This window comes from Taurulus bubalis (genome assembly GCF_910589615.1).
Source record: "Taurulus bubalis genome assembly, chromosome: 4".
NCBI lineage: Eukaryota > Metazoa > Chordata > Actinopteri > Perciformes > Cottidae > Taurulus > Taurulus bubalis.
In genome coordinates this window covers 838,786-852,534 of record NC_136592.1, presented here as the reverse complement: position 1 = coordinate 852,534, position 13,749 = coordinate 838,786, and the positions used below count along the sequence as shown (strand labels likewise).

At 42.2% G+C, this 13,749-nt stretch overlaps 1 protein-coding gene across 1 annotated transcript in view; it reads right to left on the bottom strand.

Moving 5' to 3' along the window:
* Positions 1-342: 342 nt before the first annotated feature.
* The window catches only part of LOC306735845 (mucin-2-like), a gene marked incomplete at both ends in the record, with an annotated part of 39,122 nt that continues 25,715 nt past the window's right edge, over positions 343-13,749 (bottom strand). The window contains 15 exons of the mRNA XM_079217405.1: positions 343-556; positions 641-764; positions 1,322-1,361; positions 1,530-1,658; positions 2,548-2,643; positions 4,676-4,804; positions 4,913-4,947; positions 5,419-5,549; positions 5,665-5,734; positions 5,838-6,016; positions 6,747-6,924; positions 7,100-7,283; positions 7,469-7,710; positions 7,913-8,035; positions 13,624-13,748. Coding sequence (XP_079073531.1) covers positions 343-556; positions 641-764; positions 1,322-1,361; positions 1,530-1,658; positions 2,548-2,643; positions 4,676-4,804; positions 4,913-4,947; positions 5,419-5,549; positions 5,665-5,734; positions 5,838-6,016; positions 6,747-6,924; positions 7,100-7,283; positions 7,469-7,710; positions 7,913-8,035; positions 13,624-13,748 — 1,999 coding nt within the window. The remainder of the gene's footprint in view (positions 557-640; positions 765-1,321; positions 1,362-1,529; positions 1,659-2,547; positions 2,644-4,675; positions 4,805-4,912; positions 4,948-5,418; positions 5,550-5,664; positions 5,735-5,837; positions 6,017-6,746; positions 6,925-7,099; positions 7,284-7,468; positions 7,711-7,912; positions 8,036-13,623; position 13,749) is intronic.

Below are 13,749 nucleotides of genomic sequence, written 5' to 3'. Positions count from 1 at the left end.
AGGAGGACGCTCTACCGCACTAGCTCATGTAACAGTTAAACTGATGTTTGTTTAATTTGACTTCAAAGAAAAAGGCGATGAATTGTCATACTTGGATAGTTATGAACACACGCTCACACAGACGCTGTCCATGCAGAAAGAAACCAAAGAAAAACACCAACGCTCAGTCTGTAGCTACAATATGATCTTTATTAATGAGATATGTGTGGGTTAATAATCTTATCAAGCTAAAACTACTAAAACATTAGACATAAATACAGGAATTATGTATGCAGACGATATTCTATTAATTAATGCTCATCACATTACAAGTGGCCAATGCCTAGCTCGTCATGTTTTGCCTCATCTCCTGCGTCGACGTGACTTGGCGTTTGCCACTTGGCCGCCGCCGGGCGCAGAGCACTCTGTCTTCAGGCAGGCGCAGCTGTCGATGTGGATGTAGGTGTAGCTGATCTCTGTGCTGTCCGGGCAGGAGAGCTGGACCTTCCTCTCAGATGTCGCCGCCTCCTGGCAGCAGGAGCAGGTGTGCTCCAAGGAGCTCATTTTGTAGGAGTAGCTGACGATAGAGAGAAAGGACGGTGTGAAGAAAGGGAAAAGATTCACAATATGACGACAAGGAGGAGACATGCGGGGGACTCACAAGGTGAAGGTGCCGCATGCTCCGGTGCAGGAGGTCACGTTGACCAGCTCTTTGGCGTGGCAGCCCAGGCTCTCCAGCCGCACAGCAGTGGTGGAGATGCTGCACGGCTGACCCTTTGGAATACCTGAGGCAGGCAAGAGAAGCATGTTGAGAGGGAAGCACGTGTCATTCTCCCTGATTTATACATCATAGTATCTGTATGGTGGCCAAGAGAGCTCAAAGTGCTGCAAACACACACACGCACCAACTTGATGACACACAAACATACCTATCTGTCTCGTTGATGTTGATGTTTATGTGTCGTCAAGTTAGTGGAAATGCTACCCATTTGCTTTTGTTGTGTCTATTTTATCTTCATGATACAAACTGAAGACGACACACGGTCTTCTTGGGAGCAAAAGTTGACTTTGTTCAGTGTTGTGTTTGTTTTTAGAAGTAAAACTAATGGAACTCAGTCAATCAATACACAAACAAACTGCTGAATAAATGAAGAGGCTCATCTCAACTAGAAGATGTGGTCATAATTTGGTCATTATTATTATTAATAATGTATTACAGATCCCTTCATCATGCATTATTCTGTCTTATGGTCTTCATGATTATTAGAAGCTCTAATGGACATCATGGGTCTGTGTAACCAGAGCAGCTCTGAAACTCATGGAAGTAATAAGCAATACATACAGACATGGCAGCACCCGTCCGGAGCTATGGTCTCTGTTCCCTGTAGGAGACACACACACTCACATCAGTAATCACACACATCACATTGGACTGCAGGGGGCAGTGTGTTCTACTGCCTTCATCAATGTGTGCGTGTGTGTGTGTGTGTGTGTGTGTGTGTGTGTGTGTGTGTGTGTGTGTGTGTGTGTGTGTGTGTGTGTGCAGTCACCGGTATGCAGTCTTTGGGGTCGTAGGCAGGACAGATGAACTTGGCCTCTACGGTGATGAATTGATTGCCGATCTTCACACACTCAAACTTCAAGCAGGGATTCTCAGCAGGAGTCCAAAAGGCGCCGGGCTAAAGAACGACACCACAGCATTTTGGATCAGAGCCACTATCATCTCCATGAACATGTGTGGATTGTTTCTGATCCAGCCTTTGACTGAGCTCTTTTTCCTCTCTGTGCAACGCAGGAGAAACTTCTGAGATTTGGTCAAAACTGGAGCCCACAAATTGAAGACAACAAATGTTGAACATTTTGATACGTGCATTGTTTTTTGATTTTGTGTTGACTCTGATGAAGAAGCTAGAAGTTCTTCTTCTAATAGTGTTTGTTCTCTTCCATTGTTCTCATTGTCTTGTATGAAATGTTCTATTTGTGGCTGTCATCAAATGAAGATGCATTTCAACTGAGTGTTAATTTCTGCTGATTCTAGTGACATGGAAAGTTAAAGGGAAATACCAGAGGTTTTGTATGTTTTAGTCCATATTCTACACAATTTAAATAGTTCATATAATTATTTCACTACGGAATCCAAATCAACAAAGATGGAGCCTTAATTAACAAAGGTCAGCATCACGGCGCCATCAGCGTGATCTGCACAATTCTAATGATTCATACTAAGTAATACTTCAAGTAATACTTCACTTTGTATTCTTTTTGTGTCTGAGCTCATCTTCTTTTCTTTCTGCTTTCTGTTGAAAGTGTGTACTTCTCTCTTTACGCTGTGGAGATGACACAACTCTTGGTGGATGAACACCAACTGCAAAATGTCTTAAATGCACATTGAGTGACTTGCTTTATGTTTGAGCTGCCATTATTTTAAAAAGTACAAACTACAAATAGCCTTATTACAGTATTTAAAAGACAGTAGAGCTGTTGGAGACCTTAGTGACCTTATAGATATATCCAATCTAAAGGCTTTTGCTCTCTCACACACACACACACACACACACACACACCAACCTGTAGTGTGATGGTGGTGTTTGACAGCATGACCACGCAGTTTATTTGGACACACTTCCCACAGCACTGGCCAGCGACGGTCTGGTACTCATAACCCTGGACAGAGACACAAAGACAAACTTAGCATACAAGCAAAATATAGATTTGTAAAACCAGCACATGCTCTGGGTGATATTTGATCTTTTCTAAATGCACAGTGTTTTAATGTCAGAATTTGGATTCAGGGATGACATAAGTATTCTGTTGAGTTTACAGAATAGCTCGTATTTGTATTACATTATCAGTAAATTGACAAATCAAATCAGCCTCGACTTATGTGTGTGGTCGAAAGACAAAATCTGTGCTTCAAAATGTCCTTTCAAGTGAGCACTAACCACATTTAAGCTTTAAACATTCTGCAGGTCATGATGGTCCCCAAAAATATCAGGTCACAAGGTACAAATCAAGATAAAACCTGTTAGGTATCAAATCAACCAGGGAAGGAGAGGGACTGGTCTCACCAGAGGGCAGTGTGTGTCACATGGTGTCGGATGACATTCTGTTAAGTGCAATCTGGTGCTGGGATCTATGTTTGAAGTACAACTGCATGTGTCGCACGGCTTCATGGGCACCAGCTCTCCAACCTGGATGGACAAGGTGAAAAGGTCAGAACAGATGCACTTTCTGCTTATTAGCTCTCAGCAGATCTAGTGCAAACAATTTAAGCAGCCATCAACCAATGTAGTACAAGGCTGTAACTCATGTTCTGCTTCATATGCTGTTACCTATAGACGGCGCTAAAGCAGCATTCTACATTTAAATGGTCATGAGTTATGGCCACATGGTTTTCCTCTACAAAGCCTATTATTCGCAGACAAGACATAGGTCAATCTAACAACTGTCCACCGTTACCACCAGTTATCGTGTCTAGAAATGTGATAAAACACCTCACACATATTTCAGATGACATATGTTTTAGGTTGTAGAAAAATAATACAAGCCTACAATTTCTTCAATGTTGCATTATCATCACTTCACATCAGTTTGACGCGGTCCATGTGAGGTCTCACCTGATATTCGTGGTTTTGGTAAACACACACAGATTTAGGCTCTGCGAAGGAAAACGAACAAGCAATACATTTTAAATATGATCCAACAGTCAGTGGCAACAATGACACGTGACTATGCAGAAACAGTAACGTGCACAAGCAGAGCACACTCACCGCAGGTGACATTGGAACAGCAGACGCCTCCCGTAGTGATCTTCACAGAATAACCAACAGGACAGGTCCGCACAGCAGGGCACCGCGTCACATTACACTCTGGAGCGAGGAAGAGGACATTCACCCATTCATTCTCTAATGGGAGGGGCTACCATGCAAGGTGCCACCTGCCATTCAGGGTTAAGTGTCTTGCCCAAGGACACATCGACATGGACTAGCGGTGCCGGGGATCGAACCGCCGACCCTCTGATTGAAGGACGACCCTGCTCACCACTGATGCAGTCTGGAATGTTCACAGCAGTAAATAAGAAAAGCGGAGTAGCTCTTTCATGAGGATTAAGTCCTTATAAATGTTTAAACGGTTCTTGGTTTTCACAACAGACAACAGAGTAAAGCGTCTGTAGACACAATAACTGTACTGTACGCAGAATGTTCCAAGGTGTTGTCCCGCTTTACCATGGCCTCCTGCGAACCACCTGCCATGTAATAGTTGTAAACACCAGTCAATCCCATTTCATCTTCTCAAATCTTTCATATTTATATTTGGTTATAAATATTCACATCGATTAGAACGCTTCTTCCATAACTGGTTCATACACAGACCGTGGCTCCTCTCTTGTTGGTGAAAGTTGCAGATTGATTGACGGATGGAGGTCATAATATTATTGGTTGATATTGGTCAGAACAAGCAAACATATGCACACTTGTTCACTCTTGTTTTTTTGGGATTGTGATATACAGTAAGTACTCAATATGACTGGGGATGGGATTTAAAGGGGTGAAAATTGCTTTATTAATTCCATCTCTACTTTTATGGACACTTAAATGAATACAGAATATATTGAGTACAATATTAGGAGTCGCTCCCTTCTTGGTGCTCACTTACCACAATGCTCCTGTTGACAGCAGCCGACTGTGTAAGTGACCTTGACCTGACCCTCTTGGTCACAGCTGAGGGATGGCAGTGCCGGACAAGACACATGATGGGAGGTGACCTGCAGTTTGACCTCGTCACATGTATACTCCTTACAGTCTTCTGTCCATGTTGCATTGGCCTGAGGACACAGTGGTTATTGCAGAATGATGGGAGGAGGTCTTCTATCTCTACTGGCCTGTCAAAAGCTTATGTAGAAAGAGACTAGCATTGGAGACCGATTACTTACCAGCTTCCATTTTCCATCGGGCAGCCGACAAATTTCTATGAAGAGAAAAATACAAAACATAAATTAGTTTGTGTCTCAGCTAAATCACTACAAGTTGAGCTAAACTTAAGCTAAATAAACATGGACATACATACAAGGGGACTGAAAGAGCAAAGCAGAAACGTATAGAATACAGTCTGACTAACCATTAGAAAAGTGGACAATTGATATTTATGCAAAATGGTAGATGACAACAAACATCCCCCTGCAGAATTCACTATCCCTCTTTCTCAGGACTGTGTGTGAAGGAGTGTATGTCAGTGCACACACAGAATGGAAAGCTAGCTTGATTCATCTGACCTCTACACCCTCACTGTCCTCCTCACTACAGGATACTGTGTCTATAAACTTGTTGTTCTGATAATAGAATAAGGAACATTTTGAATTGGTCACAAAAGGCCATCAAAAAGTGCTCATTCTCAATTGCGACATAGCTTTTGCCGTACAGTACTGCTAGCTGCTCTTACCACAGCTGGGCACACATTCATTAGAGCTGGAAGAGAGCAGCTCGGTTCCATTTGGGCAGAAGCAACCCTCCATCATCTGGCTTGTCATGCGACTGAACTCATTAATAGCATAGACAAATTTCTTGTTGTACCTGCAGACACAACAGTATATTATCACCTTGATGTTTAATGTGAGTCAAACGCATAAATGAATGAAAGTGGATTGACTGAAATGAGCAACAACAATGTGTTGGTGGACTACTGTACCAGGATTCACAGGTGGTCTCCACCTGAGGGCCACAGGCCTTATAGACTTTGGGACTCTGGCATTTAAATTCTATTAAGAAATGAATTTAGTTGAGGTCAATGCTGTAGTATTGTCAGTGCAATGATGATTAATAGTATGCTTGACTTTAACATCACACATTCTGGTTACATACCACAGGCTCCTTTGGTGGCACTTCTCCAGTCGACACACACTCCGGCCTCAGCACAGGCATCAGCATAGACTTGTATGCTGGTGCAGCCAATGTGATTAATGTGCAGGTGGCAAATGTCAAACTCACAGGCATAAATAAATGGAGTGTAGTCAATGATCTTGTGACACGCTTCAAACACACTGGGGAGCACAGGATGTATAGTCAGTATGGACACTTTACACAAACTGAATGCATTATTACACATTGTCATGATATGTGACTAAACCAGGAATGCTGTGTTTCAAAGCTGGATTCTAACTTGTAATAAGTAATAAGGTAATAAAGTAATGAGGCCTTTTCTACCATGGAATCTGTAACAGTTCATCTATCTGTTAAAGTCATGTTGTATTGTCATTCAGAGAGACATGTCTGTTATCTAAATGCGGTTGTGGTTTTATTCAGGGAAAACACAACGGTGATGAAAGAGCCACAGTGAGATAAATGTTGTCAGTTCTCTTGCAGCTGATGCTAGCCCAATCTGTGTAATCATTTACTAGAGAGTTATGCTATTCTAATGACTGGTATTGCAAAAGCATGATGATATGTTATGTTTGAACAATAGTTTCATTTCTATTTTGCTCACTTCAGTTTTGGACGTGTCATTGAGGGCATGTTAGATTTGCCCTCGTTTTGAACAGGAAACATTTTGTGCTTGTTTCATACATTGAATGTTTTTATTTTTTTTAAGTTTTCATTCAAAGTTTAAAGCCATAGTTAGGGCTGGTTTAGGTTAATAGTTAGGACTGGCTCGGGTTTATAGTTAGGGCTGGTTCAGGTCTATAGTTAGGGCTGGCTCAGGTTTATAGTTAGGGTTCCTTTCTGTCTCTCTTTCCTTCCTTTTCCTTGCTTGTTTGTCTCTGTTCCTCTTACCTGCTTGTGATGATCTCACAGACACTTGTATTGCAGGTAGGAGGCGTAGGTGTTGGTGTTGGGTGAACTGGAGGTTCACAGTTACTGGTCTTCCAATCATGTGCCATATCAGGACATGAAGGATCTATTTTGCCACTGGGCAACCTGCAGTCATCTGTCCGGTTGTTGGTACATGTGCCTAGAGAAAACCTCATTAAAATCATATTGATTGCGTAATGTTTCAAATAGTTACAATAGGTTATGTTATAAGTATTAAATTCACAACATATTCAAATGGTATGCATGGCATTGATCAACTGCTGTTCAAACTCAACATACAGTGAGATGCTATTCCTTTCTACTGCAGGACTCACCACACTGTCCCTCTGTGTTGCCACCAAATTCACTATAGGGCAGGTAGATACTGTAAATGAGCCCTGAGAAGGTGATCTTGGCTTTTATTTTAGGGATGACAAGCGATGTATCAATGCCGGTGGTGACAATTCGGAGGTCAGCATTCTGGTATGCAGGACTTACAAGCTTGTCATTTACAAAAACCTAAGAAAAAAAAGAAGAAAAAAAGTGATATAAACATCGAACATAACCATTTACAGATTTCTTTGTGAGGTTCAATGCATCTACAGTTATCCCTTCTTTACAAGACAAAGAACATTTTATAAACTAGGGTTAGTGCTGCTAGAGTTTGAATTAGGAATGGAGAAAGTGAATAGGGCTTTAAGTACCTGATTTGTGATATTGCCATTGATATCCTTCTGTGTTAAAACGATCTTGTAATTTTGATAGAAGATGGTGATGGACCCAGGACAGGACAAGCCATCACCACAGTAGTAATTATCAATCATAACACTGAAGTTGTATTTGTGCACGATCTCTTTCACCAGCCAGTAGGAACAATTGCCTTGAAAGTTGTAGTAGGTTCCATCGAAGGTGACATAATGGGGGTCTCCCCAACCATAGCAGACACCTTCACATGACAAAAAAACAATATTTTTAAAATAACATTTCAAGTAATCGGGTATCATCTGAGACAAAATATCCGTAGTTATTAATTAAATAATAAGTCACATTTAAATAACAAAAAATAAGACATTGCTACAGATCCAATACTTTTAACTGTTCCACTTTAGGATATTGCAGTTCCATTGGTTTGAGGTGATCAGACTTACATTGGCATTCATAGTGGAAGCAGCATCCATCATCATCCATCACTTTCGTAGCAGGGAAATTATTTTGGCACACTACAGGTTTTTGAATTGGACACGGTTTATCGGTATAGTTCACACGGTCACCTATACACCATCCTGTAACACAGGCACTCTCCTTCCAACTTTCACCATTCTATGAAGACAACAATAGATTGGAATTATAAAACAAAGAAGAAGGCTGGTATATAAAGAATACCCAAGTCAAGCAAAGCAAATTGAATGGTCACACTTAACAATTGCAGGTTAAATATGTATGGAAATAAAGAAGTACCTGTTTTATCCCATCTGGAGTAACACATTGATTATTAGAAGGAGGAGGAGAAGGAGTAGGACACTGTTGGTGTATGGGTATTACATCACAAGAATCATTGCAGTATCCTATGTAACAGTGGCCATCATAGTCCGTCTCATTGTAGACGATAGAACCTGAAAATTAGACACAGGAATTAGTTTTAAAACGTATGACATCCACACGTCATATATCACAATGTAATTTCATTTATTACAGAGGCTATCATATATCACACAGATGTATGCAGTATCTAGGCCTACTGTGTATCACATAGATACATGCATCTGCCAATCGGCTTGAAGCTCCGTCACTGCGAGCTAAACACTCAACAAAATCACGACTGTTCTCTTCCGACTATACCTTGAATAAAATAAATGTTATGTAAAATAGAGATGAGGGATGGTTCGCTCTACGGCTAATTTTCTATAACCAGTGTAGCATCAAACCATTGTGGAATTAACAAACTGGTGAACTGCTGGCAATTTAGCTGGCTTGCAAATTTCGCCTTGCTTTCATGCCACACTGGTTCTAGAAAATGATCCATACAAAGTTGTCACTTATCTGAAAAAAGCAATGTAATTTCCTAAGCTGTAACAAGAGTGTATGGATGATACATTCATTTAGCAGCTGCTTAATTAGCTAGCTACCTTGCTTGTCAGATATTCTTTCATGCTATTGTTACTCTAATTAGTAAAAATGAGCCCCACAACAGTGGTCAGCGAGAGCAGAGAGGAGTAAGGTACAGGGGCCGTTTGACAAGAAAAGAGCAGGCGGAAGCTCCAGAGACGATCTAGACAGCTATGATAATTATTCTGCCTTCCCCTACGCTCCATCTACAACAAAAATGTCATTAGGTTTATCAACATGAAAGGGTTCAAACTGTAATAACTAAGCCCTTCAACTTCATTTAGAAGTTAGTCTATTGTGTTTCCAATCTTTCTGATCACCTGCAATGAATCTGTTGTACCGATGTCCCTATACTTATTCAGAGATATGACACTTTAAATGTCTATGACATTAATTGCTCAATAAAACTATCTGGATGGTTTAAAACATGCTAAGTGTAAAATAAGGTACAAAAGTCTTGATAAATTAACGTGGGAGACAAGGTTTTTACACAGGCACAATGTCAACATAGATAATGTGTTGTGTTCTGAAATCCACATTGGTAACTGAAATAGACCAGGCTAAACTGCAAAATAAATGTTGTTAAAAAAATATGTGTCGTTAGTTATCTGAACTTACCAGGGGTGAAAGCTGTACCATTATGATAACATCGGCAAACACTTGGAAGAGTAGATGGACGTGAAGTGGTTCCTGTCACTACAGGTACTTCAGTTGTGGCCGGTGTAGTGATAGTAGAAGTTGTTATAGTTGTAGTACTTGTTTCAATTGTGGTGGACGGTTTCATGGTTGTTGTAGTTGAAGGTGTCATAGTTGTAATTGTTGAGGAAGGAGTTGGTGTTTCAGTTGTGATAGTAGATGGGACGGTGGTCCTAGTAGTTGTGGGTGGCTGAGTTGTAGTTGGTGTTTCAGTTGTGATAGTAGATGAGACGGTGGTCCTAGTAGTTATGGGTGGCTGAGTTGTAGTTGGTGTTTCAGTTGTGGTCGAAGTAGTGGTGGTTGGCGTAGTTGAAGGTGTTGTAGTTAGAACTGTTGTGAAAGGAGTTGAAGGAGTTGTGGTGGTGTGCGTAGTTGAAGGTGTTGTAGTTGGAACTGTTGTGGAAGGAGTTGAAGGAGGTGGTGTAATTGAACAACCACAGCATTTTAGTTGAATTTCATAATCAAAACACTGTTGCTGAAGCCCTTGTTCTTTGTTGATGCATTTGAAACCAACATCTTTATTGCAAGTCACAGTTTGACCCAACAGTGGTGTGTGTGGGAAAAGAACAGCTCTACACTGGACTTCTTCAGGATGAGAGCATACAAGATGACCAGCTGCGATTATCTTCTGGATGGATTCTTCTTCCCCACCATCAGGGCCTGATGTGGGCTCGCCAAGATTAATCCATTCTGACCAAACACATGTCATATTGTTTCCCTCGGGGCAAGGTGTAGTTATGGGTGGCTGAGTTGTAGTTGGTGTATCAGTTGTGATAGTAGATGGGGCGGTTGTCCTAGTAGTTGTGGGTGGCTGAGTTGTAGTTGGTGTTTCAGTTGTGATAGTAGATGAGACGGTGGTCCTAGTAGTTATGGGTGGCTGAGTTGTAGTTGGTGTTTCAGTTGTGGTCGAAGTAGTGGTGGTTGGCGTAGTTGAAGGTGTTTTAGTTGGAACTGTTGTGGAAGGAGTTGAAGGAGTTGTGGTGGTGTGCGTAGTTGAAGGTGTTGTAGTTGGAACTGTTGTGGAAGGAGTTGAAGGAGGTGGTGTAATTGAACAACCACAGCATTTTAGTTGAATTTCATAATCAAAACACTGTTGCTGAAGCCCTTGTTCTTTGTTGATGCATTTGAAACCAACATCTTTATTGCATGTCACAGTTTGACCCAACAGTGGTGTGTGTGGGTAAAGAACAGCTCTACACTGGACTTCTTCAGGATGAGAGCATACAAGATGACCAGCTGCGATTATCTTCTGGATGGATTCTTCTTCCCCACCATCAGGGCCTGATGTGGGCTCGCCAAGATTAATCCATTCTGACCAAACACATGTCATATTGTTTCCCTCGGGGCAAGGTGTAGTTATGGGTGGCTGAGTTGTAGTTGGTGTATCAGTTGTGATAGTAGATGGGGCGGTTGTCCTAGTAGTTGTGGGTGGCTGAGTTGTAGTTGGTGTTTCAGTTGTGATAGTAGATGAGACGGTGGTCCTAGTAGTTATGGGTGGCTGAGTTGTAGTTGGTGTTTCAGTTGTGGTCGAAGTAGTGGTGGTTGGCGTAGTTGAAGGTGTTTTAGTTGGAACTGTTGTGGAAGGAGTTGAAGGAGTTGTGGTGGTGTGCGTAGTTGAAGGTGTTGTAGTTGGAACTGTTGTGGAAGGAGTTGAAGGAGGTGGTGTAATTGAACAACCACAGCATTTTAGTTGAATTTCATAATCAAAACACTGTTGCTGAAGCCCTTGTTCTTTGTTGATGCATTTGAAACCAACATCTTTATTGCAAGTCACAGTTTGACCCAACAGTGGTGTGTGTGGGAAAAGAACAGCTCTACACTGGACTTCTTCAGGATGAGAGCATACAAGATGACCAGCTGCGATTATCTTCTGGATGGATTCTTCTTCCCCACCATCAGGGCCTGATGTGGGCTCGCCAAGATTAATCCATTCTGACCAAACACATGTCATATTGTTTCCCTCGGGGCAAGGTGTAGTTATGGGTGGCTGAGTTGTAGTTGGTGTATCAGTTGTGATAGTAGATGGGGCGGTTGTCCTAGTAGTTGTGGGTGGCTGAGTTGTAGTTGGTGTTTCAGTTGTGATAGTAGATGAGACGGTGGTCCTAGTAGTTATGGGTGGCTGAGTTGTAGTTGGTGTTTCAGTTGTGGTCGAAGTAGTGGTGGTTGGCGTAGTTGAAGGTGTTTTAGTTGGAACTGTTGTGGAAGGAGTTGAAGGAGTTGTGGTGGTGTGCGTAGTTGAAGGTGTTGTAGTTGGAACTGTTGTGGAAGGAGTTGAAGGAGGTGGTGTAATTGAACAACCACAGCATTTTAGTTGAATTTCATAATCAAAACACTGTTGCTGAAGCCCTTGTTCTTTGTTGATGCATTTGAAACCAACATCTTTATTGCAAGTCACAGTTTGACCCAACAGTGGTGTGTGTGGGTAAAGAACAGCTCTACACTGGACTTCTTCAGGATGAGAGCATACAAGATGACCAGCTGCGATTATCTTCTGGATGGATTCTTCTTCCCCACCATCAGGCCCTGATGTGGGCTCGCCAAGATTAATCCATTCTGACCAAACACATGTCATATTGTTTCCCTCGGGGCAAGGTGTAGTTATGGGTGGCTGAGTTGTAGTTGGTGTATCAGTTGTGATAGTAGATGGGGCGGTTGTCCTAGTAGTTGTGGGTGGCTGAGTTGTAGTTGGTGTTTCAGTTGTGATAGTAGATGGGACGGTGGTCCTAGTAGTTATGGGTGGCTGAGTTGTAGTTGGTGTTTCAGTTGTGGTCGAAGTAGTGGTGGTTGGCGTAGTTGAAGGTGTTGTAGTTGGAACTGTTGTGGAAGGAGTTGAAGGAGTTGTGGTGGTGTGCGTAGTTGAAGGTGTTGTAGTTGGAACTGTTGTGGAAGGAGTTGAAGGAGGTGGTGTAATTGAACAACCACAGCATTTTAATTGAATTTCATAATCAAAACACTGTTGCTGAAGCCCTTGTTCTTTGTTGATGCATTTGAAACCAACATCTTTATTGCAAGTCACAGTTTGACCCAACAGTGGTGTGTGTGGGAAAAGAACAGCTCTACACTGGACTTCTTCAGGATGAGAGCATACAAGATGACCAGCTGCGATTATCTTCTGGATGGATTCTTCTTCCCCACCATCAGGGCCTGATGTGGGCTCGCCAAGATTAATCCATTCTGACCAAACACATGTCATATTGTTTCCCTCGGGGCAAGGTGTAGTTATGGGTGGCTGAGTTGTAGTTGGTGTATCAGTTGTGATAGTAGATGGGGCGGTTGTCCTAGTAGTTGTGGGTGGCTGAGTTGTAGTTGGTGTTTCAGTTGTGATAGTAGATGAGACGGTGGTCCTAGTAGTTATGGGTGGCTGAGTTGTAGTTGGTGTTTCAGTTGTGGTCGAAGTAGTGGTGGTTGGCGTAGTTGAAGGTGTTTTAGTTGGAACTGTTGTGGAAGGAGTTGAAGGAGTTGTGGTGGTGTGCGTAGTTGAAGGTGTTGTAGTTGGAACTGTTGTGGAAGGAGTTGAAGGAGGTGGTGTAATTGAACAACCACAGCATTTTAGTTGAATTTCATAATCAAAACACTGTTGCTGAAGCCCTTGTTCTTTGTTGATGCATTTGAAACCAACATCTTTATTGCATGTCACAGTTTGACCCAACAGTGGTGTGTGTGGGTAAAGAACAGCTCTACACTGGACTTCTTCAGGATGAGAGCATACAAGATGACCAGCTGCGATTATCTTCTGGATGGATTCTTCTTCCCCACCATCAGGGCCTGATGTGGGCTCGCCAAGATTAATCCATTCTGACCAAACACATGTCATATTGTTTCCCTCGGGGCAAGGTGTAGTTATGGGTGGCTGAGTTGTAGTTGGTGTATCAGTTGTGATAGTAGATGGGGCGGTTGTCCTAGTAGTTGTGGGTGGCTGAGTTGTAGTTGGTGTTTCAGTTGTGATAGTAGATGGGACGGTGGTCCTAGTAGTTATGGGTGGCTGAGTTGTAGTTAGTGTTTCAGTTGTGGTCGAAGTAGTGGTGGTTGGCGTAGTTGAAGGTGTTGTAGTTGGAACTGTTGTGGAAGGAGTTAAAGGAGTTGTGGTGGTTGGCGTAGTTGAAGGTGTTGTAGTTGGAACTGTTGTGGAAGGAGTTGAAGGAGTTGTGGTGGTGTGCATAGTTGAAGGTGTTGTAGTTGGAAC